Source organism: Lissotriton helveticus, chromosome 4_1 (genome assembly GCF_964261635.1).
Source record: "Lissotriton helveticus chromosome 4_1, aLisHel1.1, whole genome shotgun sequence".
In the NCBI taxonomy this organism is placed as follows: domain Eukaryota; kingdom Metazoa; phylum Chordata; class Amphibia; order Caudata; family Salamandridae; genus Lissotriton; species Lissotriton helveticus.
Window position 1 is genome coordinate 2,044,989,237 of NC_136063.1, and position 26,268 is coordinate 2,045,015,504.

The 26,268-nt window shown below is 45.2% G+C and overlaps 1 protein-coding gene across 2 annotated transcripts in view; it reads right to left on the reverse strand.

Annotated features, from left to right (window-relative positions):
* Positions 1-2,166: 2,166 nt before the first annotated feature.
* UPF3B (UPF3B regulator of nonsense mediated mRNA decay) overlaps positions 2,167-26,268 on the reverse strand; it is a 233,505-nt gene continuing 209,403 nt past the window's right edge. The window contains exon 10 of one of the 2 annotated variants that reach the window (XM_078688708.1): positions 2,167-3,386. In XM_078688708.1, the coding sequence (XP_078544834.1) occupies positions 3,246-3,386 (141 nt within the window). In that variant the 3' untranslated portion in view covers positions 2,167-3,245. Of the gene's footprint in view, positions 3,397-26,268 lie in introns of both variants that reach the window. The other variant, XM_078688709.1, reaches the window with a different exon arrangement.

Consider the following 26,268-nt stretch of genomic DNA (forward strand, 5'->3'; position numbering starts at 1 on the left):
ATTGAGAGTGAAAGCCGTGCTGTCTAACAACAATGGCCCCATTTACAAAGAACATTTTCCTGCAACTTGGATGAGGTGTATTTGCAATTAATCAGAGCTTTCTGTCTCCCCCACAGTCCACCACCAGTAGCAAGAAGTCTAACCACTTCCTAGACACAACAAATGGTAGAAATCTCCCAGTGAAGATCACCACAACATATAAGCCACATGCAAACCCAACACGTGCCAGTACCTTGTATCACGTACAATCAAGAAACTGACACTTGCCACCCATCAGTCTCTTGAGGTCAGGATTACCCTGGTGCAAGGCGAGACACAAGCCCTTCTACTCCATTTAATTTTAGCACTCAAACCTTAGAGGCTCTAGTGGCTGCACGAATCATAAAGGGGCTAATACCTTCCTTAACACTAGACAATAACCAACCACCAAGCTAAGGCAGTTGACAAAGGTGGACTGTAAATTCCAGTACCCACCTCCTCTCACTCCGCATACACCCACCAAACCTCCCCACCTGCACAGCCAAGCCACCTCACTGCCACCAGAAGTTCCAGATAGAGGACAGTTTTGTGCCATTGTCTCAATATAGCTGAAATGTCAGACACCTGTTAGGCCACTAGTATCTGGCAAGGGTTTCTTTACTGGAAACATTAAGTAGGGATGCCCAGACCAAACTAGAGGCTCCCCTGCAGGCTGCCAGTAACCGTCTTTCTGATCACCCTGCCCCTTTCTAAATAATAATAATAATAATAATAATCCACATTTGTAAAGCGCACAATCACCCGTAAGGGTCTCTAGGCGCTGGGGGCTGTCGGGAAGATTAAGCGAGCTATTGCCCAGAGTCACATGGTGCTGGGCTAACCTGCCGCCGGAGCCGGGGATCGAACCCTGATCCCCAGATTCCAGCGTCAGTCGCCCTGGCCGCGGCGCCACACCTCTCCCTCTAAGTACTGTCCTGTTATATGGTGCTTTTTTAAAGAACTTTAGGGAGGAGGCAGGAGTCTGTCCCCTAAACCAGCACCCCTCACAGGTCCCTCTCCTTTCTTAGGACCTTCACACAGTCAATCACAGGCTCCAAGCAATAAAGCGTAGCCCGACCCTCTCACTTCACTGGCAAATGGCATCCATATCACAGTACAGTCCTTTTTACAGCAGTTGGAGGTCTGCACCATTCAACATGCTCAGCCTGCTGAGATTCCAAGAAGGTAGCCAGCTCCTTGTGATTAGGAGCAGAGAAGACTCTGGGCCTACCAAGCAGTAAACGTTGGTTTTTCAAGAGGGAACGATCAACATGGCAGGTGGGCAGAAGGGGAGATTTTGGGAGTGGAGAAACAGAAGACAGCAGAGCGGTCACCTCCAACCTCATACATCATATGGAGAGCCACAGGACACCACATACCTCCTCACAGTCTGAAACCAAGTCCTTTCAATCTCAACAGGCCATTGACTTCCTTTGTAGCCAGGCCATAGGTTGCACATACATCTTTCAGCTTAGATGCAGAATTAAGGGCCTGATTCCAAAGGGCCTCCGCACTCGTGGCAGAGACCCTGAAGTCATGACGGGGCTCCACACTGCAGTTACTCATTGTTAGGTACTGCCAAGAGTGGGGAACCCCCCCTCCCCTACGACTGCAAATCCTCTGCCACAAGTTCAGAGGCCCTTTGAGAATTGGGCTAAAAACGTTCTGAGCCAACCTATAATTTTCAAACACTATAAGCATAGTAAACACTTCCCCCATTAGGTCACCACTACTTTCCTTGCACCTCTTGTATTTCTGAAAAGGGTAGCGGATGAATCACTGATCGGTGAACAGCACTCAATTTGGGAGACATCTTGTACTGTTGTCGTCCATGACCTATTCACCCCACCATGTTGTTTTTAAACTCTTCTTTGATATTTTTAAATTAATTTCAATTATATGGTTTTAGATTTCCCTTATTTGTAAATAAAATGCTGCTTGCGCATAGGCAGTATTCTATTACAAATGTTTACCTTGTTAAATGGGAATTCCAGGATCCTATGTGCAGAGATATTCCGTGTTCATGAACATTAAAGATAATCACACTTTATAAGTTCAATAATGCATGAACATTAACATTTTAAAGACGTACCTTTCCATTGAATTCTGCATCTTCTAGCCTCACACATACATGGTCTATGATATGGGTAGTAATCAAAAAGGTATTATTTAATGGTAGTGAGACATTGCACGCGGAGCACATGATAGGGTGGAACAGATGCACGGAATTTGACAGTTTTAAAATTGTAAACAAAAAAATAGTCCATGAATTTTATTGTTTTAAGTTTAAAAAAATCATTATCTGTAGGATTCGGATGATTTGATTCAAGAAATATTCTCTTATTAAACAGCAAAGCTGCACCAAATGAGGCATTCCCCTCCCCCATGAACCCCCAGATTTACTGGCACATAAGTAAATCGGGCAATGATTAGGTTCAAACTATGCAGCTCTCAATAATATTCCAGTTGGATGTTTGCATATCACACCTACTTAATCAGATTTTATTTTTAATCAAGATAGGTTATGGACAAAATGGGGACACAGTTCATGATGCATTCATTGTTATCCATATTTAAGTTGCTCGGCCAACCTAGTCAACTAAGATTCATTCAGAACAACTGCACTGTGAGTTACAGAAAGTTCCCACACGTTATCAGTAGTGACAAAAGGAAATATCGAACGGGCATTGATATACTGGTTGATTGGTACCATTTTGTGCTACAATTAGTATTCTGTCACTGGAGTAACATTCAAGCGAGTAGCATTCAGATATGAAAGTTCATAAGCTGGAAAGTGGAAACGTTAGCTTTGCTTTGCAGTTAAAGTGCAACAAGCACAAGCTCCAAATGCAGCATTAGCGCCATTTTCTCATATCCAAATACCAGACCAGGGAGTGCAAATACATTTAGCATTAGTTAAGGCCACATGACATGTCAATATTCCGAACTAGAAACGCATGCCACCCTTGCTGGTATTAGTCTCTGAAACGGTCGTTCCAGGAACGAATGCTCTTTTTTTTAACTTTCAGAACGGTTTTCTTAAATTCCGACTCCATCTCGAGGCTCTTTCTTCAGCCAGGAATACACTTCCTCTGGAGGAACATGTTCACGATTGCAGCTGCCTCCTTCCCTGCCTTTGCTCCTTTCTCCTCTTTGAAGGCACTTCTAGATGGCTGGGTCCATGTTTGCTGTCCCTGACGGTCAGAACACATCTGGCGTATGTGCACCTACTCTTCTCTCACGTCATTTGTCTCACTCTCGAGATTTTGGTCTCCTCTCTCTGCAGATCTGGTTGCACCCTCCTCACACTGTGTTTGTCGACTACGGTTCCGTACTCCAGGCTGGTAAAGCTGCATTGCTGGACGGTCCTAAAGTAAACTACAAAACATTAATATGTGTAATATCCAAACTGACAATTTCTCCAGCAGTAACCCCTAGATAGAGGCTACACACTCTACACATGAAAACTAAAAACATATTCACAAGTACATTCTCACAACACTAAGAATCATCCAACATGGAGACAAATTCCTCCTCCAAAGTTTCACTATGAACATGCAATAGGTACCATTATGAAATGGATAGCAGCACAGACCGAAATGGAATCACCTATTAAGTAATGCATTTCAAGTTGATGTTCTATTAGATATGCTCTTCTATAAAATGGAGACCACAGATTTCTTTCCACTTTTAAGAATACAGAATTAAATGTTTGGTTACAACGATGTGTAAATGAGACTGGATGACAGTTACCTGATGTAATGACTTTTACAAAGGGCACCTGCAGGAGACTCTCCCTCAGGAACCATATTCAGTTTCCGTTTTCAGTCTATGGCAGGAGAATCGAGCACACTTGGATCATCTTGGACATACATTTCATCTTGGTACATAATCTCCCTTTATGAAATGTTTTTTTTAAAATTTATAACAAGAGTGGACTTCTCATCTAATTGTACTATTCATTGTTGTCAATCATGTCTAATCAAGAAGTGCATTCTGTGCTTTAAAAACAGTGTGCCAAGCAAAATTCAAGGGGAGGGAGCATTCGTGCCAGGATTACGTGCCAAATACAATAGGAATCATTAACCAAGTTGGTGGTTATCCTGAAAACCTGAAGCGTTTGTGCTTATAGGGGACTTAAATTGTAAAATAATTAAAAGGGCAAACTCCTGGAGGCCACGGAAAAGAGTCTCGTCACTGAGGAGGTAGATGACCAGGCTCAAATAACATGGTCTTTCATAATACTTGGTAATAAAGCCTCTGAAATCCTCAAATTGTTTTTCAAATCTGTCCAAGTATCGAAATGATTCCATTAGTAGGTAAACACTCAAAATTAGGTGCTGTGCTGCATCATATGTCTAACGGCGGTCTAACATCAACCCTTGTAGATCTATACCTAACGCAATGCTACACCCACCTGTTTGGTAATGATCGCCTTTCATAGGGAGGCAGACCTCACAATGAAAGCCAGCAAGAATTGTTTGTAGGTATCGGTGGAATTTCAGATCACCTTTACCTGGGGACATTTTGCTAACTCAAAAGGGATTTGTTCCAGTCTTCAGGTTGATGTTCGAGACTATGACATATTAACACCAGCAATATCCAATATCATATGTCCTTCAAAATTAGTCTATCCCTAGAAACTTAACTTGCAGTAACATCCACTAAAGGAATATATTCCAAGCATGTTTTATGACAAATCCACCTACATGAAAAGAGCAAACAAGGCACCGTCGTTTTCTTTTTTCCAAGACAATACAGCAAGATGCATGTCTAGGTTGCCAGATAAAAGCCTTTGGCTGGATTTTTAATAGACCAGTCAACAGTTCTGTGCAAACATTTACACCATTGTAATTGTGCACAGTGAAGAACATAAGTTGAGATCATTCAAGGGGACAGAGACAGTAAGATATTTTTACAATCTCATTGATCTCCAACTAGTACCGTGTTACAGTTTTCCAACAGAGGCTAGCAGGCTCAACTCCGGTCCTTCTCATGAAGCCAATTAATCTGTGCTCCTTTAGGTCTAAAATATCAATCAACTAGGATCTCTACATTTTTACGAAGGGAAACAGAAAATGCACTAGAAAGGAGGACCACATTAAGTGTAAAATGTTACTGAATACAGTGCTCCCATATGAAGGTTAATCCACAGCTCTTTTTACAGTTCAGTAAAACCTGCACATGTAAATGAGGATTTTTTTAAGGCATCTACCTGCGTGCTATTTCATCATACGCACTGTGCTGGTACAATATGTGATACACTAAAATGTTAAAGCCCATAATAGCTTTCATGTTTATCCAACATACGCGTTCCTTAACAAAGATTATCCGATCTTCAAACCTGCTTGGGTATGATACCTGGCAACTGCTATGTTACAAAGAGTACGGTTCTCTGATGTGTCTATATTTCGCATACAAGTTATGCACAGCTGCTATGACAGTTGTGCTTGTAATAACCCCCAGTAGTGTCAGGGGTAAACACTCCTCTATAAAACTCCCCTGGGTCTTTTATCCTTGCCATATAAAACATCGAAATATATAAATGAATTAGCCAATCCACATTTCTTGGCAAACAATGATCGCTCACACTGTACAAACAGGCTGTCAAGAGTATATGTCAATTTTAACAAGCATTGTGACATATAAAGACTCTTTTAGTTTGGTTAATACTTCACATAGAGAGAGTTTTAGAAAAGGACCCTGCACTCTTTCACATGAATGGGATTGCACTCTTGAGTACACATTTTTTTTTATACTGAAAAATATTTGTTACGAACACAAGCAAAAACGTTCTTTTCCAGCCGGCATAAAGATTGAACATACTTGGCAGAAAATGACCACAATAACACTACTTGGCAGGGTTTCAGACATAGAATGGGTTCTTGCATGTGGAAGGGAAGGACATCTCTTAGTGGCCAGACTTCAATGCTGGCGAGTAGAAGGGCCTACACCAAAGTGTCACAATGTTGAGACCAAGTCCTAAAAGCTGCTCGCTTCAGAGAAACATCCTTCTGAAAACTTTTTTTAAAATCCCATGGAAGGGACATTGTGAACATCACACACTATAGGTCGAAAGCAATTAATTCAGACTGAGCTTCGCTTTCACAAATTTGCTTAATCCTTAAAAGTGAAAAGAGATCTGCGATTCTGACTCATTTACAGAAAATACAAAACGGAGACTAAAGATTGCATACACAAGAGAACAAATGCAACTACTACGTTAGTTACCGTTATGTCTGTGTAGACATAACAATGGCACATATTTTCCCCGTGCAAATTGGAGAAATCTTAAGGTATCCATTTTTTACAGTGGAACCCCCTTCCCCCCCCCCCACATTTAAAGCCTTCAAACATCCATTTCATAATTTCATAAAGTCACACAGGCAGTGTTTTCCTTGGATTACTGGTATGAAGGCGTACCCCTCAACACTGTATATGTGGTGCAAGAATAACAAGAAAACACTGTCTGTTGTTCCTTTTTGCTGAAGTATGCATACACAGAAACTCACTACTTACCAGACACGTGGTATCTGAATAGCACTGTTGGGAATGAAACAGTTCATGGCCTTTAGCCTCAACATCCTAGCCAGTTAAACGTTCAAACACTTGTGTCTACAATTTTTAAACATTTTGGCATTTCAGTGCTTCATAAAGATTACAAGAACTACCAAACTAGCTACAATTCATCTCACCATTTTTAATGCCAAAGTGGCACTCCCAAAATCTGGTTTATTCAGAAAACGCTTAACCTAAATAGTCAATTTCCATTAAAATTATTTCGATTAAAATAGACAGGCTCTAGTTTTTAATAATCAATGTGGAAACCACCCCAGATGTGAAACAATATATATACAAGTCGTCTTAAACTGACACCACTTCCGCTTAATATCTTGTTGAGATGTAACTTGAATGAGGACCAGGATACCGCAAAGCAGAATTGTTACCTTTATGGTGATTCCGTCGTCCTAGAGCATAGATTCGACTATTCCCAGCCACTAGGCACACTGAAAGCAATCAAGCTGTAAATACAGAGGTCTGTGATTTAAGTGACTTAGGGATAATGTATGGACAAAGCCTCTTCAGTTATACAGTTACACATCCCCAACCATTTCCACATTTAAAAAAAAATAGTCTACTAAATGGTAGAAATGAGAAATGGCAGGGATAGGTAGTTGGGAGTGTAATAATCATATGGGAAGTAGCTTTCGGTCTCAAGCTGGCAGATGCTCCAAAGTGCCAAGGACCTTCAGTGCATGTCTGCTTAACGAATAGCAAATTAAGTGAACCCGATTGGATTGGAGGTTGCTGAAATAGGAGAGAGATTAGGTATTAGGAGTAGCAGACTTACCAATATGGTAATATCCTACTGCTACAATACAACTCTTTTCTATTTGAAACATGTGGGTCAATGCCACAGCATCACAGTGAAAGAAATAGGACAGGAAGAAAACAGCACTCGGGCACTAACAACTTAACCTTACTACCACAGGGAGGTAATGCAGGGATCACTGATACGGGGCAGATGCAAGTCGAAAAAGCCACTAAATGGGTCTTATTGGCCCATACACTTAATCTTTTTTTTACTAGGGATACATCACACTACAGAATGTTCAGAACTCGAATCTGCAAGGGAATAGCACCATTACACCAAGTGGCAAACACTGCCCCCAGTTCCAACAGACTACTCATGTGGAGAGAACACAACCAATAAGGAAAACTTAATATCATAGTTATTGCTGGTAACAAAGGCAGAAAGGGATACACTTCCAACTTACAGGCAAATTTTTTTTGCAAAAAGGCACATTAAAGTGAACCAGAAGGCAGCTGCACCGCAACAGAAGGAATGGCAGAAGTGGCCGTGGGGACTCGCAGCTTGAATGCAGGAGGCCGGGAACCAAGGGTGCCTGCCCTAGTCTGGTGTGATAAGAATCACACGAGCACTGTGTAAAACTGTGAATAACCCTTTAATGAAAGGAATTGGAGGAAATGCTTAAAGAAGTCTGAATGTCTTGTCCAGACCCAATGAAGCCTCATTTACGCAAAAAAAAAAATCTATCTTTCCAGAGAGCAGTGCAGTTATCGTTTTGCTGGTAATCTCAATCACTGGCAAGTCCCACAACAGAAAAATGGTGTCCTCCACACACTAATACAGCTCCCATTGGTGGGCTACGGGGGATACCCTGCTCAACTGGAGGGCTTTCACATTCTGACCCCATATCAGATGAACTGCTCACAACCAAATATCGTTGTATATAGTGAATATATAATATATATGTGTGTGCGTGCAAAGAGAACAGCCTCTTTGTACAGTTCTTTCGATCAAACACCTCCTTGCTTGTTCATGTAAAACAGTGCAGTTGTGTAAGCTGTTAGAACCTACATCTTGCAACACACAATGTTGGAAGAACAGCCTTCAAGGCCAAATGTAGGACTTTCGGTTCCGGGCCATTTATATGCCTCCAACTCTTGTGAAGATCAAAACGCAATGGAAAAATGGAAGAGTGTACGCGATCTGGAAATAAAAATCGTATTTTTAAGGTGGCCTGAGAATTAGTTCTATTGCTGTTGCAGAATGCCTCTGGAGAGGTCTCATTGGAAGACATGTCTGTGGCACTAACACGATAGATCAAAACACCAATTTATTTTATACCCGGGTGAAACTTGACATAATCTGTTGCATGCTCTGAAACTGGTCTTGTGGATGAAGAACTTGCAGTAACAGTGTTCAGAACCGCAACAATAACACATGCCTCTGAGCTGGTATTTCAGGAGGATTGTTCTCAATTTATTGAGAAATCAAAATTCTGCAAATTGCGCAAAAGTCACTTTAACATGCAGTTGCATTGCTTCACGGAGGATATATTTACAAAGCAGTTGTCAAGGTAGGCACACACCAGTTGGAGCCGCAACAAAGTCTAACAGCTAGAGTACATAGATAGGTTTTCTACATTGAGCATTCCAAGCACACTGTTGGCCCAATTCACACACATACTTATGACTCGTAAAGTTACACGTGTGGAGACTCTGCACTTGGGGCGGAATATCGGCACTGCAATGCTTAGTGCAGAGATTACACCACAAGTGCGGAGATTCCACCTGCAGAGATTCCACCACAAGTGCAGAGATTCTGCACTCTTAACTTTGAGTTGTTAAGTCCCTGTGTGAATTGGGTCCTGTGTTTAAAGAATTCACCTGTGGATTGCTTATTGTCTGTCCAGAAATTGATTTTATTTCAGCTTGCTTTATGTACAGTGTTGTGATTCTATCTTTGATCCGTGCAACTAAATGGGCAGTCTTTAAAGAAATGAGGTACACAAGTCCACTGAGAATAGATTATGAAAGTGAATAACGCTAATTCAGCATGATGGCAATAGCACCTATCTGCTATTACATGCGTTCCTTTACCCTGCCCACCTAGAAAGCCTTCAATGATTCCTCTGTTTTGTCTTGGTTTGTTGAACTCCTCTTGAGTAGGAAGTTTGGATATCCTTACCACCTGCTAATAGTATTTCCTGCTATAAGGAATATGAGCACTACAAGTGATGAAAAAATGATCCGACTTCTAAAAGGTAGTATTCTTTCAATTTAAACATTAAGGGCCAAGATAATATCCAAGTTGTATGCAGTTTGTAAGCTTGAGGAACATAAGGTCATGGCATGAACACCAAAGTATCATCTCCTGGCTAAGATGAAATTCTGTCAAAGCCTTTACAATGCAACGGTCTCGCCTTTGCAAAAGTTAGAGCTATTGGCATTGTTAATGACAAATGTTTTATTTAGGTGTTGGTTTTGAAAACAGATAAATAAATGGCATTGTAATTTACAATCCCAATAGCTTACTCTCGCAGCCTATACAATGGATACGCTGTACGTACATCCTCCAGATGTGTCTGCAATGCATGCCTTCACACCACCCAGTACCACCTTAACACCCAAATCAAATCAACAGGTGAGCAACACGCCATCCAGAACATTCTGCAAAGCCTCCTCACACCATCTAAAACCATGTGCATACCCTCCCCATCACCAGAGGAGTACAGCCCCCCAGAAGCTTGTGTACAGCCCCATACACCTTCCAGTGCCCTGTGCACACCCTCTTACATACCCAACAAGGGATACAGCCTTCAGAACCCTGTGTGCACCCAGTTCACAATATCTAGTGCACTTTGCGCGCACACTAGACCAAGGGGTACAACCCTCAGAACCCTTTCTTTGGCCTGCTCACACCATCTAGTGACCTGCGCACACACACACCAGACGAGGGGCGAAGCCTCAAAAACCCACCATAGGGCACCCTGTGCACACCATCTCACGTGCCAGATGAGGGATAGACAGTGCTAAAAGTGTAACTAAGTCGTTGAAATGTCACTCATAGTTACACTTATGCTATGAAAATGTCACACATAGCAATGTAAAACCTCGGCAGCTAAGCACCAGGGGTATTCACAGTACAGTGGGAGTGGACTACTTCCCTGCCATCGTTTCCAGGATACCCATTAACCGCCGTCAGGCAGGCAATTAGAGCCAAATTTCAGGGGGGGCTGACAAATATTTCAGGGGGACTAATTCTAAGAGTGGCTGTAAGAAGGGCTGAAAACATTACAGAAGCCTAATTTACATGTAAATGGTCGTTTAAAGACCTGTTAACTACTCGGGTGCGGCTGCAATCAGATGTCGCCAGCCCGCAAAGCTGGGTCAGCCCGGGCTGACACACGACGGAGGGGGGAAGGAGGGGTTGAAGCCCCGTGAGCCCAATGGGTGTTGTGCGCCTGACCGCCGTCGATGTCCATTTTACATTCACAAGCACAAATGATTTTTTTTGTTCCCAAGTGAAAACGTACATAACTTCCTAGCGCTTAACTGGACACAAGCTTAATTTTAAAGGGCGCATGCACAATCACTGACGCACGAACGCCGCCTGCTTGGAGCTCATGAATTTAGCTGTGCTAATTCATGCGCGCTGCCAGATTCTGGTCATTGTTCGGTTTTTAATGGATTACGTTACTGATGCAAATGGCGCCCCACCTCTACTGCACGCAGAGCCAACGAAAGAAAACAATACGTATTGTAGGCTGCAAACTTGCAAGACATCGGGTCCCAGCGCGTGCCTCGATATTGATTTTTCGGCATTTCCGAACAGATGAAATCATTGAAAATGAAAGGTTTTCACGGGCCCATTAAGGCGCGCGCGCCTATTACCATCACTGCGTCGTGCCCTGAAGCATTAAAAGGTTTACGAGGTTTGATCTTTAAAGTTGCATTATAATGAAAGCCAATTACAAAGAATCCCTACGAGCTAGGGAAGCATTTAGGGCCGTAAAGTGAGCAGCAGTGAAGCGCCCGGAGTTGCAGTGCTCATACTGCCAGCAAGTGAAACAAGCAGCACCACCATGTTTCTCAGAGGCAAAGCAGAAATGCCTTGGACAAACCTGTTTTTCAGAAGTTTGGGGATTAAAAATGAAACAAATAAATACCATGGCTTTCTGATCCGCAATGTTAGTGCTCTCACCTTCTTCTAATTAACTTTCTATGGTATGCCCTCCAGCTCTCTTCCTGCCTTGATGGACTGGTGATGAGGGGTTGAACCCTCACGTGCCATATATCGGTGTCTTATGTAAACAAGCAGACCTAATAAGTCCAGTGTCTTTCTTTGAACTTGTTTTCCTGATGGGGATGCGCACAAACCTCCAGGGCATTCATTAGCTGAGCAATTTGCTACGCATTCTTTGTGCCCCAATCAATTTCCGTTTACTGGAACACAGCTGAGGGAGCGGTTGTCTCAAGGACCTGCTGAGAAACACTGTGGTGTGAAGGAGTTCACAGATACGAGGGCGTGGAGCCGCTGGTCCGTCCTCGCGCATGAGGGGAGGAGCCAGCATCACCTGGGCCTGGCATTTTATCGTGTAGGATGAGGGAATAGGCCCGAGGGGGTCGGAACATCCGTCCTAATATTAGAAGCTAGATTTCGAGTAAGTTGTTTAGGAGGGTAAAGTGGGGTTGGGGGTTCTGAAGGACTGCCAGTACTCTTGCTCAAGAGGTGAGGGGGGCATGGATGTCCTATTGTGTAAAGGCTGGTATAAGACTCAGAGGTTCAATAAGCGAGTAATTATTTATAGGGGTGCGTATAACTTGCGCACTTTGTTGTAGTGAAATTTCACGGAGTTACAGCAAAATTATGCAAGATTACATAGAAAGACAAGAAGAGTGTCACCCTGCATCTCTAGCACTACATTATCGCAGAATGCACACTCACGAACAAAATGGACAGAGGATCCGAGTGTGCTTAGAAGATGGTACTAAATGCAACAGAGCAGGAACAGCAGTCGCGCTCGGTTTCTGTTCTTGCGGCAGGCATTTTTGCCCTACATCATTCAAAATTACGCTCACTGTCATAATCACGTAACTTTCAGTAAATAGTCGGATTACTCCGTCGTAATTAAAATTTGGCCAGGCCTTGTTATTAAGCAAGTGGAATTGTCTCCAGGAGAAACTAATCCGTGCTTGAAATTGAGCAGCGAGAGAAACGTTGTCCCGCTGTGATCCTGCCCCGTCAGACCCCAGGGCTACCAGGCATCTCCTGCCCCAGGCCCCTGTCTTGCACAGCTCCTATCTGCCAGCCCCAGGCCGCATCGTCACCATTATTCCTCCGACTGTCGGCCCCTAAGCTGGGCTGCCCTTCATGGTTATGAAGATGAAGGGTAGCCAAAGGTCGATCCTTTATGTGTAGGGTAAGAGCAGGGCTTTAGGTGGGCCGGGTCCTGCCGGTGATCAGCACTGACAGTTCTAAAAAGCAGATGCCCGTCTCAGCATCTGCCCAGACTCGAACCTGCGTTAGCAGCTCTGGCCATTACGCTGCACCCTCTCCCACAATAACGAAACCATGTTCGGTATTGTATACAACGAAGCACCAGTTGTTGCTTATTAGTCCTGGCTAGTTGTAGGTGTAATGTTACTTGTATTATATGCATCAGGATGCAATGATAGGAGCAGCAAAAACCAAGTCGGGCGGCACCCTATAATAAGCACGCCCTATTAAGAGCCCCTCTGACCCCCCCCCATCCCCCCACACACACAATTTTTCATCCCACTAAAGCCCTAGGTGCGAGTGGATGCGACTTGAGTTGTTATCTAACGCTTTCTTGTGTTTGCGTCCAGGTATGTTTTAAATAATTACTTTTTCAGTTAGGTTCGAGTCTGGGCATCAGCTTAACATCCGGTGATTCTGGTCAGATCACTTAATCTCCATGGCAGAGCGGGCTGATATCTGAATGTTCTCGTAGTTCCCAAAGTTCCTTTACCTCATTAGGAGCGCGTGCGTGCTGGAGTGCGTGCACTGGGCGGCCTCCAGGGAGTGGCAGAGCGCGCGTGCACTGCGGAGCGGCGTGGGCTGCGCACGGGGCGGCTCAGACCGCGCCGCACGCTCTGCCATGCCTGCACCATGGGCTCTGGAGTGGCTGCGTGGGATAAGTGCTTTCAGATGTCGGCCGCAGATATTTTTGCTTGATCTTTCGCCAGCTCACGTTTCGGTGCATTCCACAGAGACTTCATTTCCTGAGCGCCATCCGAAGTGAGAACATTGAGCGGACCTTAAACCTGCATGAAACTTTCAGAAATCGCGCCGACTGGTTTTGTAATTCTACCACCCCAGTACCCTCGAGACTACATTTTTGTATGTGCAGACCTGCAAAAAATGAACTAATCATCGGAACGCTAACAAGACGTGAGTGGGGCTTAGTTGTACTGGGCGGGGTTGGCGGCGGTGGGGGGTGTCTCGGTATGTGTGTGCGCGTGTGCGTCTGTCTCTGTATGTGCGTGCCTTCGGCCAGCCTAAGTAATGCTGTGTGTGTGCGCGCGCGCCGTTTATACGTTAAGCGCGTCCACAGACCCCAATCGGCTCGTGCACCGGTCTGTCTCCCTTGAGAGGCATCTCGACGACAATAGGTCTCGAGAGCGAGACCTAAAAAGGAATGTTGTCCCTACCATTTTGGCTTCATGAGGCACTAAATATTGGCCTTTTGAGGAGACGGCTGAAGGCTCAACAACTTTGCTTGATGAGGTAATAGCACCAACGTAGGTTATTATCCATGCCGTGAAGTCAATCTCAAAAGATGCCAGACGGTTCAATGGCTGTGGTCATTAAAAAAAGGGAAGGGACAAAATGATTCCACTGAGGAACCTCACCTCCGATTGGAAGATTCCATTGTAAAAGGCAGTCAAACTGAACTCCACCAGCCTCATTGTTCATACAGACTATGCCTTTAATCCTACTGAGACAGAAAGGGGTAGAGGAGAATACAGTTTTCAGGAATTGTTCTGCAAGAAGTGTCCTGAAAGAATAGACACCAGTTAAAGAATTTGGCTATAGATCAAAAGTTGAAGAGCCCAGAGATAAAGCAAAGCCACTTTACCTTTGTGGCAAGTGGAGCTTTTCCTAGATCCATGCATGAAGGAATTTGTTTTCCACCAGACTAAACTAAAGTAGCACATGATTATATAGCTGGAACGAGACTAACCCTCAGAAAAAGTAGAAGGAACAGAGAATAGTTATTTCTGCTGAACCAGGGCAACTGGAAGCAGAGGAGGATCCAGGAAATTGTTGTTGGAGAGGAGAAACCCAATCTGTTGTGGAAATAAAACATGCAACAAATAATAGCCTCTAATCTTTTCTTTTTGGAGACTGTTGGGAATTAAGAGAATTGGCAGAAATGCACAGATGAATCGGATTATCAGTTTATGTACCTGACTAATCTGCTCTGAGAAAAGATGTGGACCGAGGACTGTCTTTTGGTGCACACAGAACAACTCGGGGAAGCCTCCCACTTGCTGAAGAAAGACTCCAGAATTAACTGACTCCTCTGTCATTAATGAATTACATGGTACAGACATCGCTCAAAATTAGCCAGTACCTTAGCTGAACACAGTATGTGTGTAGCTTTTCCTCACCTTCATCACCCTAGATTATCATATTAGGTAATATTTTTATTAGGTAGTGCCTATATGATCTGCATAGTAATGGGGTTGAGCCCTCGATCTCTAAAAGGTAAAATATTTGTTAAATTTCAGACTGTAAACACCTGAGAGTCTAGTACTCATATTTGTACTAAACAATATCTTATTTAAAAGTGTTGGTAAAGACAAAAAAAGGTTGCAAAAAACTAAGGATAGTTCTTCCAGAGGGGCCTTTTCCCTTTTCTTATGATTTTTATATTTTTAAATTACAAGGTAGTGGTTCATAAAGTTCAACTTATATACGATATGGCGATGTTCAGCAAACACGTGTTTTGCCCAAAAATACCTAAACATCAGGGGCTTTTTTATAGCTAGTTAAGTAAATAATTGTGCATAGAGCGTAGGCAAGTAGGAGGCAGTGGATTCAAATTTAAATCCGTAACCAACGCTTTCATCAATAGTTCCGTATTGGAAGGTTGCTGCGTGGTCATGTGAATGAGAAAGCCAGTAGAACATTTTTGTGTGTGTTGGGTTCAAGCTCATCAATTTAGTATTGGCAAGTATGTCCGTAGCTCAATACTTACTGGATGAGCTCCTTCGCTGCAAACTTTGCTTATTGAATAAAATTTGCATCCGCTACCTCAAACCTAGAACGTTCTAAGAGCAGCCCAGAGATGAAGAGCCTTAAAGGCATGCGTGCTTGGGGAATTCAGCTGGCACGCTGAGAATTTGTAAATCCCATTATTCATGACGAGCTGGGCTCGTCATGAGCGTGCGAGGAGGCTACCTCATGACGAGCCCAGCTCGTCATGAGCGTCGAAGGGGTTAAGGAAGCCCCAAATATATATATGCTACAAAGGGATGAAACACGTGTTTGTTGACCATTGCCATAGCATGTACAACTTCTATTATATGAATCTCCATCTGGTACATGACAATATAATTAGAGAATACATGAATAAACGTAACAGGAAATATACCATCTACAAAGAACTGTACCTCGTTTCTTTTTACAATAATTTTAACTGTCATTACAGCTACTTTTGACAAATATGTTGTTTAGTACGATTGACAACTGACACATTGAATACGAGTTTGTTCTGATCTTCTTGTTCTTATAGGAATGAGTGTGCATTTTTCTGCGAGTTCTCTGGCACTTTTCCTCGACAGAATGGAAAGAAAAAGCAAGGAAAACAGCTTTGGCTCCAGGCGACTTAAGTGGAGCATCATTTCCTGGACCAACCTGAGCCACTGGGTATTCAGATCCTGGTAGTGCGCTACCCAGCCTCCTGATATAAGCCAGTTACTCCATTTCAGTGACTATTAGCTCAGATAGGGATGACTTTTTAAAAGATAAGACTTCTGAAACCACCATGAGAAACATTCTACCACAGTGACTAAAACAGGGTTTTTCTTAGAATGCGGCTCTTATAGGGGATACTAATGAAAGGATAAACAGATGTATAGTTCTCATTTGCAGATCAAGAAAAACCACGGGGATGCATGTGACCAAGGCACCACCATGATGATGTTCAAGACCTCAACATGAACTGAGCAATTGTTTCATTGCACACTCTCACCTGACTGAAGATAAGCTGTGCCCAGAGAAGTTTCAACCCTTTAACAAAACGTTTATGGCAGATGCTTCTTGCTGCTTATGACGGATCATGCAAGTCATCTGCGAGTTTATGGCCATTTCCTCTGGAAACTAGGCCCTTCTCAGTCACTCAGGTGTAAAGATGAACAACTGAAGGTGGAAGACCATTGCGGAAAACTGCGTCCACACCCTTGGAGCAAAGTTCGAGCCAAATAGGAAGAAGGATTAGTTACTTACCTGTAATCCTAGTTCTCTTCCAGGGGTATCCTCATCAAAGTCATAAGCATTAGAATATTCCCGCCCATGCGCGGGACCCCGGAAACAATATATTATATGTTCCCCACATATATATAGACATATATATATATATATATATATATATATATATATATATATATATATATATATAAAAATAAGCAATTGCAGCCAAATAAAACAACAGAGCTGTAATATGCTGTGAAGAATTTCCACCATACAGTGTATTTTGCATTAGAAACATGAGAAACAACACCAATGCTTGTTTAGAAACTGTTTTAATGCTTAAAAAACAGTAGAAATTCTCATAACACACTGTAAACATATACAGCTCCCAGGCTGCATTGCAAATCCCCAGTCTAAAAGACTGACAAGCTAACCTGTAGCTGAATGCACTAAAACTGACGCTGTGCCTTTAAGGCACCTCTGCCCCTAGCTTCCCATCATGCCTCAGGGGTTACAGTTAGGTCAGTTGTTCTTTTCGGAGACTGAAAACCAAACCATGGTAATAACAGGTTAAAAAACATCTCCTATGTAATAAACAAAGTCCTTTGCCCGGGGAGGCGGGAGGGTTGCTTATGACTTTGATGAGGATACCCCTGGAAGAGAACTAGGATTACAGGTAAGTAACTAATCCTTCTCTTCCAGGGGATCCTCATCAATAGTCATAAGCATTAGAATAGAGTAGCGAGCCTCACCTCATCCCTGCGGGCAAAGGAATTAACAGATAACATTCATATCCGTAGGCCCAAGAATAGGCCTTACTCTACCCAAAAAGGTTTCTCAAGGAGGCTTGCCCTACTTGAGAATCTGCTCTGGAATCAGACTCTAGGCAATAATGCCTTGTAAAGGTATGGACTGATTTCCATGTCGCAGCCTTGCATATTTCCGACATAGGAATGTCATGCAAAAAAGCTATTGTGGCTGCTTTCCCTCTAGTGGAATGAGCTTTGGGTGATTGCAACAAAGGTTTGCCAGCCAGCTGGTATGCTAGTTTGATACAAGAGACAATCCATCTGGAGATGGATCTTTTGGCTGCTGCAAACCCGGTCCTCATTGCACCATAATTGACAAAGAGTTGGTCTGTCTTTCTGGTGTCCTTCGTTCTTTCTAGGTAAAACTTTAGCACCCATTTAAGATCTAACGAGTGCAACGACCTCTCAGCTGGGGTCGATGGGTTAGGAAAGAACGAAGGAAGGGTAATCGTTTGATTTATATGAAAATCCGATACCACCTTTGGAAGGAAAGATGGGTGAGCCCTCATTACCACTCTGTTGTGGTGAAACACAGTGTAAGGTTCCTTGGTGCAGAGTGCTTGTATCTCGCTAACCCTGCGCGCAGAGGTTATTGCCACCAAGAAGGCCGCCTTCCAAGTGAGATGTTGCAAGGAGGCCTTGTGTATAGGCTCAAACGGTGTAGACATCAGTCTGGAGAGAACCAGGTTCAACTCCCAGGGAGGAGAAGGATTTCTCACAGGGGGATAGACCTTTAATCCCTGAAGGAAATCCTTTACTACTGGGACCTGAAAAAACGATGTTTGTGTAGGTGATTTTCTGTACGCTACTATTGCGGATAAATGAACCCTAATAGAAGCGTATTTCAACCCTGATGTCGCTAAGTATAGGAGGTATGGCAGGACTACCTCTTCTTGCCCTTTGGTGGGATCAAAGCCATGGTCCTTACACCAAATGAAAAATCTTTTCCACTTGATCGCATAAGACGTCCTTGTGGAAGGTCTCTTTGCCTCTCTTAAAATATTCATACATTCCGGAGGCAGATTTAAGTGTCCATATTGCAAGACCTCAGGAGCCATGCAGTCAGGTTCAGCGACGGGAGGTTGGGATGCAGGATCCTCCCGTCCATCTTGCTCAGCAGGTCTGGCCTGCACGGCAGACGTCTGTGTGGACACAGCGACAGATGTAACAGATCTGGATACCACCATTGTCGCGGCCAATCCGGAGCAATTAGGATCATGTCCATGCTCGATCTGATGAGCTTGGCCACCACCTTCGGAATCAGTGCCAGAGGGGGAAAAGCATAAGCGAACATTCCTGTCCACTCCAGCAGGAGAGCGTTCCCTTGCGTCCCTGGCCGGTGGAACCTGGACGCGAAGGCGTGGCATTTGGCGTTTTCGTCGTCCGCAAATAAGTCTATGTCTGGACGACCCCAGCAACGGAAGAGTTCTTCGACCACTTCGTCGTTTAGCACCCAGTCTGGCTGATCTTCGAAGTGCGTGCTGAGTGCGTCTGCTTTTGTGTTTAGCTCGCCTGGAAGGTGTACTGCCACCACCGACAGTCCCCGAGCCAGAAGCCAGTGCCAGATTGTCTGGGCCTCCAGAGACAGAGGGCGAGATCGAGTTCCTCCCTGCTTGTTCAGATAGAACATAGTTGTAGTGTTGTCCGTCTGAACCAGGACTTTGTCCGTTGTTATTGCTGGAAAGAACGCTTTGAGCGCCAGATGAACTGCTCGAAGCTCCAGCATGTTGATGTGGTATGTCTGAAGGTTGGTCGACCAGCGACCCTGAATCTGAAGATGACCCATGTGAGCACCCCAGCCTTCTAGAGATGCGTCCGTTACCACAGACAGCGAAGGAAGAGGTTGCTGAAAAGGGACTCCCTGCAGGACATTCCGAGGGCGAGTCCACCACTGTATTGAGGTCAGTGCTGCTTGAGACAGGATGATTCGATCCTCCCAATCTCCAGTCGCTTGGTCCCACTGATCCTCCACAGACTCTTGTAGAGGCCGCATCCTCAACCTGGCGTTCGGTATTAGGAAGATGCAGGACGCCATGGAGCCCAACAGAGACGCTACGTCTCACACCTTTGGACGAGGAACCTGAAGTAACTTTTTGCATTTTTGTCCCATGGAAGATAGTCTCTCTTGCGAAGGAAACGCTCTTTATTTATTTATTTATTTATTTTATTTTTTGCATTTGTAATGCGCACAGATACCCACAAAGGGTTTCCCGGCGCCATGGCTAAGAGAGCAAAACACAGAAAGCAACTGCTGTCAACAGATCAACAACCATTTATTTAAACAATTATTTATTAAACAGCCAGGTTTTAACTTGTTTCTTAAAACTGACGAAGTTCTCCTCTTTGCGCAAGGCTAAAGGGAGGGAGTTCCAAAGGACTGGTCCCAGGTGGGAAAAGGATTTACCTCCCATTCGGGCCAGTTTGAATCTGGGAACCATGAAAGTTGCTCCATTTGAAGAACGGAGATTCCGCACAGGAACATGGGGCCTAACCAATTTCTGCAGATACCGTGGTGCGGTTCCTGCTCTAATCTTGAACATGTAGGTGAAGGCCTTAAACCGGACCCGGTTCTCAACTTTCAACCAGTGTAGGTCTCTAAGGTGCTTCGAGATCCTTGCTGTCCTCGGAATCTTACACAACAGCCTGGCTGCGGAGTTCTGGACCAGTTGTAGCCGCCTGGTTACGGCTAAATTGGAGCCCAGATAAAGAATGTTACCGTAGTCAAGCCTAGATGTTATTAGCGCATTGACTACGGTCTTCTGGGTATCCACAGGCAGCATCCAGATAATCTTCCGCAGCCATTTAATGATCGTGAAACAAGTACCAGCCACTTTATTAGCCTGCTGTTTCATCGATAAAGAATCATCGATACACACCCCTAAGTTTCTAACCTGGGTAGCCGGGCTGGGGAAAGCGCCCAAAGATGGCGGCCAATGCCTATCCTGCCACAGATCACGATTTTTTCCCAGGAGAAGAATCTCCGTCTTCTCCCCGTTAAGCTTCAGCTGGTTTGTTGACATCCAGCTGAAGACCTCCTGAAGACCAAGTTTCAGAACTGAAGGGGATGAAGACTGAGTTGGTAAGGGAAAAAATGATCTGCGAGTCGTCCGCGTAGGTCATAAGTTCAAGACCTACCCGCTCTGCTAGATCAGCGAGGGGGCGGAGATATAGGTTGAAAAATAACGGACTTAAAATTGAGCCCTGGGGCACGCCATGGGGTGACAGAAAGATGTCCGACTGGGCGTATGAGGACGAGATCTGAAACGTCCGGTTGCTCAAATAGGATCTAATCCAGTCCAGTGCGGTCCCTCCGACACCATCCCCACTCAGCCTGGCGAGCAGTCTGTTGTGCGAGATGGTGTCGAAAGCCGCGCTCAGATCAAGCAGGACGAGAGCAACCGTTTGTCCGTCGTCCAAAAGTCCCCTGATTTTCTCCGTGACTCCCAGGAGGGCAGATTCGGTGGAATGGCCTGCCCTGAAACCCGACTGGGAATAATGGAGCAAGTTGTTGTTCTCCGTGTACGATGAAAGTACGCCATGGATGTGCTTCTCCAGGATTTTTGAGAAGGCAGGCAGCAGAGATATTGGGCGATAGTTTGCAAGGACCTCTGGATCAGCAGATGGCTTCTTCAACAGAGGGCTGACCATAGCGTGCTTCCAGGACGCCGGGACAGTTGCCAGACGAATGGAAGCATTGAGTGTCTCGGCAATAGTTCCTAAAGCACCGTCATCCAGTTGGCACAGAATGTTAATAGGGAGGGGATCACACGGAGAGCCAGATTTAATGGAGGTGGCCAAGGATTTTAAGATGGCCACGGAAATATATGGCCAGGAATCCAGCCGATTTCCTGATGAGCTTTCTAAAGGAAGAACTTCCCTATCCTCCCTCACCGTGGGATTAATATTTGCAAGAATAGTGTCGATCTTTTCCACAAAATACGTGGCAAGATCTTGGCATTTTTGAGGGGTAAGGGGGCGAGCGACCGCCGTAGAGTTTGCTCCGGCTAAGTCTTTCACTGTGTTGAAGAGGGTCCGTGCTTTATTGGCAGCCATATTAATGGTCTCAGTTACGTAAAATGCCTTAGCTCTGGAACAGGCCGTATGATAGAGGTTTCTGGCCTTACGGTACAGTTCCTTTGATTGAGGATCATAGTGCTTGCGCCACTTCCTCTCAAGTCCCTTACACTTGGTTTTTCCTAACTTTGTGTCTAGAACTGCTCCCAGATAGTGGATAGTTTGCGTGGGCTGCAGGATCGATTTTTCTGAGTTCACATGGAGGCCGAGCCTGTGTAGCTGTTGGAGACACAGGTGACAGTCTTTGGTGGCTTGACGAGGCGACGGACTCTTCAGGAGCCAGTCTAGATATGGGTACACTAAGAGACCTTTTTTGTGTAGACACGCCGCTACCACTGCCATGCACTTGGTGAAGACCCTTGGTGCGGATTTGAGTCCGAAAGGAAGCACTTTGAACTGGTAATGCTTGGACCCTACCAGGAACCTCAAGTACTTTCGATGACCTGGTGTAATAGGAATGTGGAAGTACGCGTCTTGTAAATCCACCGAACACATCCAATCTCCGATTTGTAGATGAGGACATATTTGGTGGAGTGCCAACATGCGAAACTTCTCTTTCACCACCACTTTGTTGAGGAGTCGAAGATCCAAAATCGGTCTGAATTTGCCTTCTTGGTCTTTTTTGGGGACAAGGAAATATCTTGAGTACACTCCTTTCCCCCTTTGGGATAGGGGTACCTCTTCGATTGCGTTTTTCTTTAAGAGGACGCTCAATTCCCTTTTGAGGAGCTCTAGTTGGTACGAGCGAGACTTTTTTGGAGGAGCCGGTTGTGGTTTCTTCCTGAAACGTAGCGCATATCCATTGCGCAGTATATTCAGCACCCACCGATCATTCGTGATGCTGACCCACTCTGCCAGATGTTGTGCAGCACTTCCTCCCACTGGAGTGGGTAACGGTGTCAGAGGAAGCCACTGCTCAGGCCTTGCCTCCTCTAGGTGTGGTAGAGGACTGATGATGTCTGCCTCTACCTCTGCTCGACCTTCCTCCTCTGTATTGTGGCTTTCCTTGTGGCTTGTTTTGAGACCATTGAGGGGTTTGAACCCTCTGTTGGCCTCCCCGGTTTTTGTAGGTCTTGAAGCGTCGTTTGAACGGTGCTTTCTGTTTTTCCAGACCTACTGCTTTTACTGTGTCTAACTCAGTCTTCATACGGGCCATTTCCTGATCGGCATGCTCCCCGAAGAGTGAAGATCCGGAAAAAGGCAGATTGAGGATGCGCTGCTGTGCATCTGGTTTGAGCCCAGTTAAACGCAGCCAAGAGGATCTCCTCGCACATATCCCATGTGAGTAGGCATGTCCTGCTAGAAGGGCGTTATCCGCTGATGAACTAATCATTTGGTTTGCCACCAAACAGCCCTCCGTCACTGTCTCCTCAAAGTCCTTCTGGTCCTCCTTGGGTAGTTTCCCTTTGAATCGTTCCATGGAGTCCCAAAGGGCTCTATCGTACCTTCCCAGAAGGGCTGATGCACTAGAGACTTTCAGGGATGAAGCTGCTGTGCTGCATACCTTGCGTCCCCAAGAATCTTGCGTCTTGCTGTCTTTGTCAGGAGGAACTGACGAAGAAGGAGCGACTGTGTGATTCTTCTTAGCTGAGGCTACAATAACTGAGTCCGCCGCAGGCTCACCTTTAACAAAGATAGGATCGGAGTCGGCCGGCCTATATTTTTTCTGGATACGTGCCGGTACTGCCCTGATCGTTGCTGGCGTGAGGAAAACCTCTTTGATTGGGTCCATTATTCCTGGAACTAATGGGAGCAACGGCCGTGTATATGATTTGTGATGAAGGGTCTCAAAAATCACAGTAGTGGACACCTCTGGAGTGGTCATCTCTATATTCAGCTTGTGAGCACCCCTTTGCAAGACGTCCAGATATGTGTTGACGTCGTCAAGAGGGGAAGCTCTTGAGCGAGGGCTGTCTGCTAGCGTTGGAGAGTAATCCCCTTTAGAAGATCCAGGTGAAGATGGAGGGGAGGATGATGGAGTTCTTCTTCTCCTGTGGTGAAAATGCTCCTTCCTCACCGGTGATCTCCTAGGTCGTTCCTCCCTTCGAGGAGAACGTGATACCCTCTGATGTACTGGAGATCTCGATCTCTCAGTCCGTACCTCCTTTCTCGGTGTTCGAGATTTGGGTTGCTCCCTCCTTGGCGATCGGGAGACCCTAGGGGCATGCGACCTGTCCGCTCCTCTCTCTCGTGAGCGTGATCGGTGAATGGCAGGACTCTGTCCATCTGCCTCTTCTGCTTGCTGAAGAGGGGACCTGTGGACTGGACTCAAGTACCTTTGAAGTCTCTCTGGCGCCTTAGAATCCTTCCAATTACTCAAAGGAGCATACCATCTTGGCGAGAGTCTTATATGTGAAGTGTACCCCCGCTGGGGACTCTTTTGTACCGGACTCCTACTCCTAGAAGATGACCCCGTTGAACCCGAGGCACTTGAGGAGGAATGGAGCGAAGCAGATTGTGTCACTAGGACTGTCGAAGGCACCGAAGGAGATCTCCGTCTCACCGGTGTTGGAGGACGTCTCAAAAGCCTTTCCCTCGACGTCGAACGCCTCTGCGGCGTCGACGGGGTGATAACCTTCGGCGTTGAATGCTTCGACGTTGACCTGTGGTCCCTCGACGTCGATCGGCGATGATGAGCCGACGGCGGAGTCTTCTCCCTCGACGTCGTTGCCCTGCCGTCAACGAAGGTCTCGACGTCGAACGGCGTTGCCCTGCCGTCGACGGAGCTCTCTACGTCGACCGACGTTGATCTGTCGGCGACGGAGATGGCAATCGACAATGTCCTGTCGTCGACGATGCCCTTGATGTCGACCTGGCATGTGGCGATGGCGGAGGATCGGACATCCTCGACGTCGAGCGCCGACGTGCCTTCGATGATCCCTTCCTCGACGACGATCGTCCGAGGGGGCTCTTGCTCCTCGACGCCGAGCGCCTCCGTGGAGACGTCGGCGGAGGTGTCACACTCTTCGAAGCCTGTCGACGTCGAGACGACGGCGAGTGTGATCTGTCTCTCGACGCCGACCGTCGCCTGGTTGACGGCGGCGGAGTTGACTTATGTCTTGACGTCGATCTTCTCATCGACGGCGATCTCGTGGCTTCTCTCGACGCCGATCGTCGCCTAGTTGATGACGGCGGAGCTTTCTTCGACGACGGCGAACTTCTTTTCGATGACGATTTCCTCATCGACGCCGATCTCGACGTCGACTGAGCTTTTTCTCTCGAACTGTCCATCAGATGTCGTTTTTTCAGCGCCGAGCCCGGTGCTGAGGTTGATGGACGCTCTGACTTGTCTTTGGAGGGAGTTCTGGGTCTCTTTGAACTCTTCCTCTCTGTAGTTCCTCTCATGGATCTCTGGGCCAGACCATAGAGCCTGTTCCTCTCTCGGTCTTTAAGAGTTCTGTCAGACAGATTTTTACAATGGGAACAGTCTTTAGGATCATGATCCTCTGGCAAGCATAAAATACAGACCTCATGAGAGTCCGTTTTTGCCTTCTTGTGGCCACAAGAAGGGCAATCATCAAATAATGAGGGCATCCTGACAGGAAAACCTCACAAAAAATTGACTGCTAAGCAGTTATTTACTTGACTCTGATGTGAAAAGTCAAAGTAAATCAAAAAATTGTTCTTTTGAAGATTTTCTGACTGAAAAAGGCAGAAAAATGTGGAGCTGAGTATCCAGGGTCCTTCCTGAAGGAGCCGGAAAGAACAACTGACCTAACTGTAACCCCTGAGGCATGATGGGAAGCTAGGGGCAGAGGTGCCTTAAAGGCACAGCGTCAGTTTTAGTGCATTCAGCTACAGGTTAGCTTGTCAGTCTTTTTAGACTGGGGATTTGCAATGCAGCCTGGGAGCTGTATATGTTTACAGTGTGTTATGAGAATTTCTACTGTTTTTTAAGCATTAAAACAGTTTCTAAACAAGCATTGGTGTTGTTTCTCATGTTTCTAATGCAAAATACACTGTATGGTGGAAATTCTTCACAGCATATTACAGCTCTGTTGTTTTATTTGGCTGCAATTGCTTATTTTTATATATATATATTTATATATATATATGTCTATATATATGTGGGGCACATATAATATATTGTTTCCGGGGTCCCGCGCATGGGCGGGAATATTCTAATGCTTATGACTTTGATGAGGATCCCCTGGAAGAGAATCTGCATTTACTCTGGGCCCAGCTATAGCACAACAGAGATATAGCATATTCTCATTCATTAGGTGAATAAGAAAGTAAGCATCTAGGAGGTTCTACAGCTGCTTACAGCTCACTTGTGCAACCTTTCCACCTCTGAGCCAGATTTAAATGCGTACACAAGGAGTGACTTGATAAGGTCTTACAGATATAGGATAGGCCTGAGGGCCCAGATCATTTGAAGCACATTGCAATACCTGAACTAAAAACCAGGATATTCTTCAGTTGTGGGACCAGTTCACAGCACTTTGGCTTGTGTTACAGCCTGTAGTACTAATGCAAGGCTCTTATCCCAGGTCTCATGTGTGAACTTACCTAGCTTGTTGATGCTGAAGGTAAAATCCAGTGCTGAAATAATTTGAGATTCTGGACAGTGAAACGTACCCCATGGTTCATGAGAGATCTAGGGTCATCTAGTGA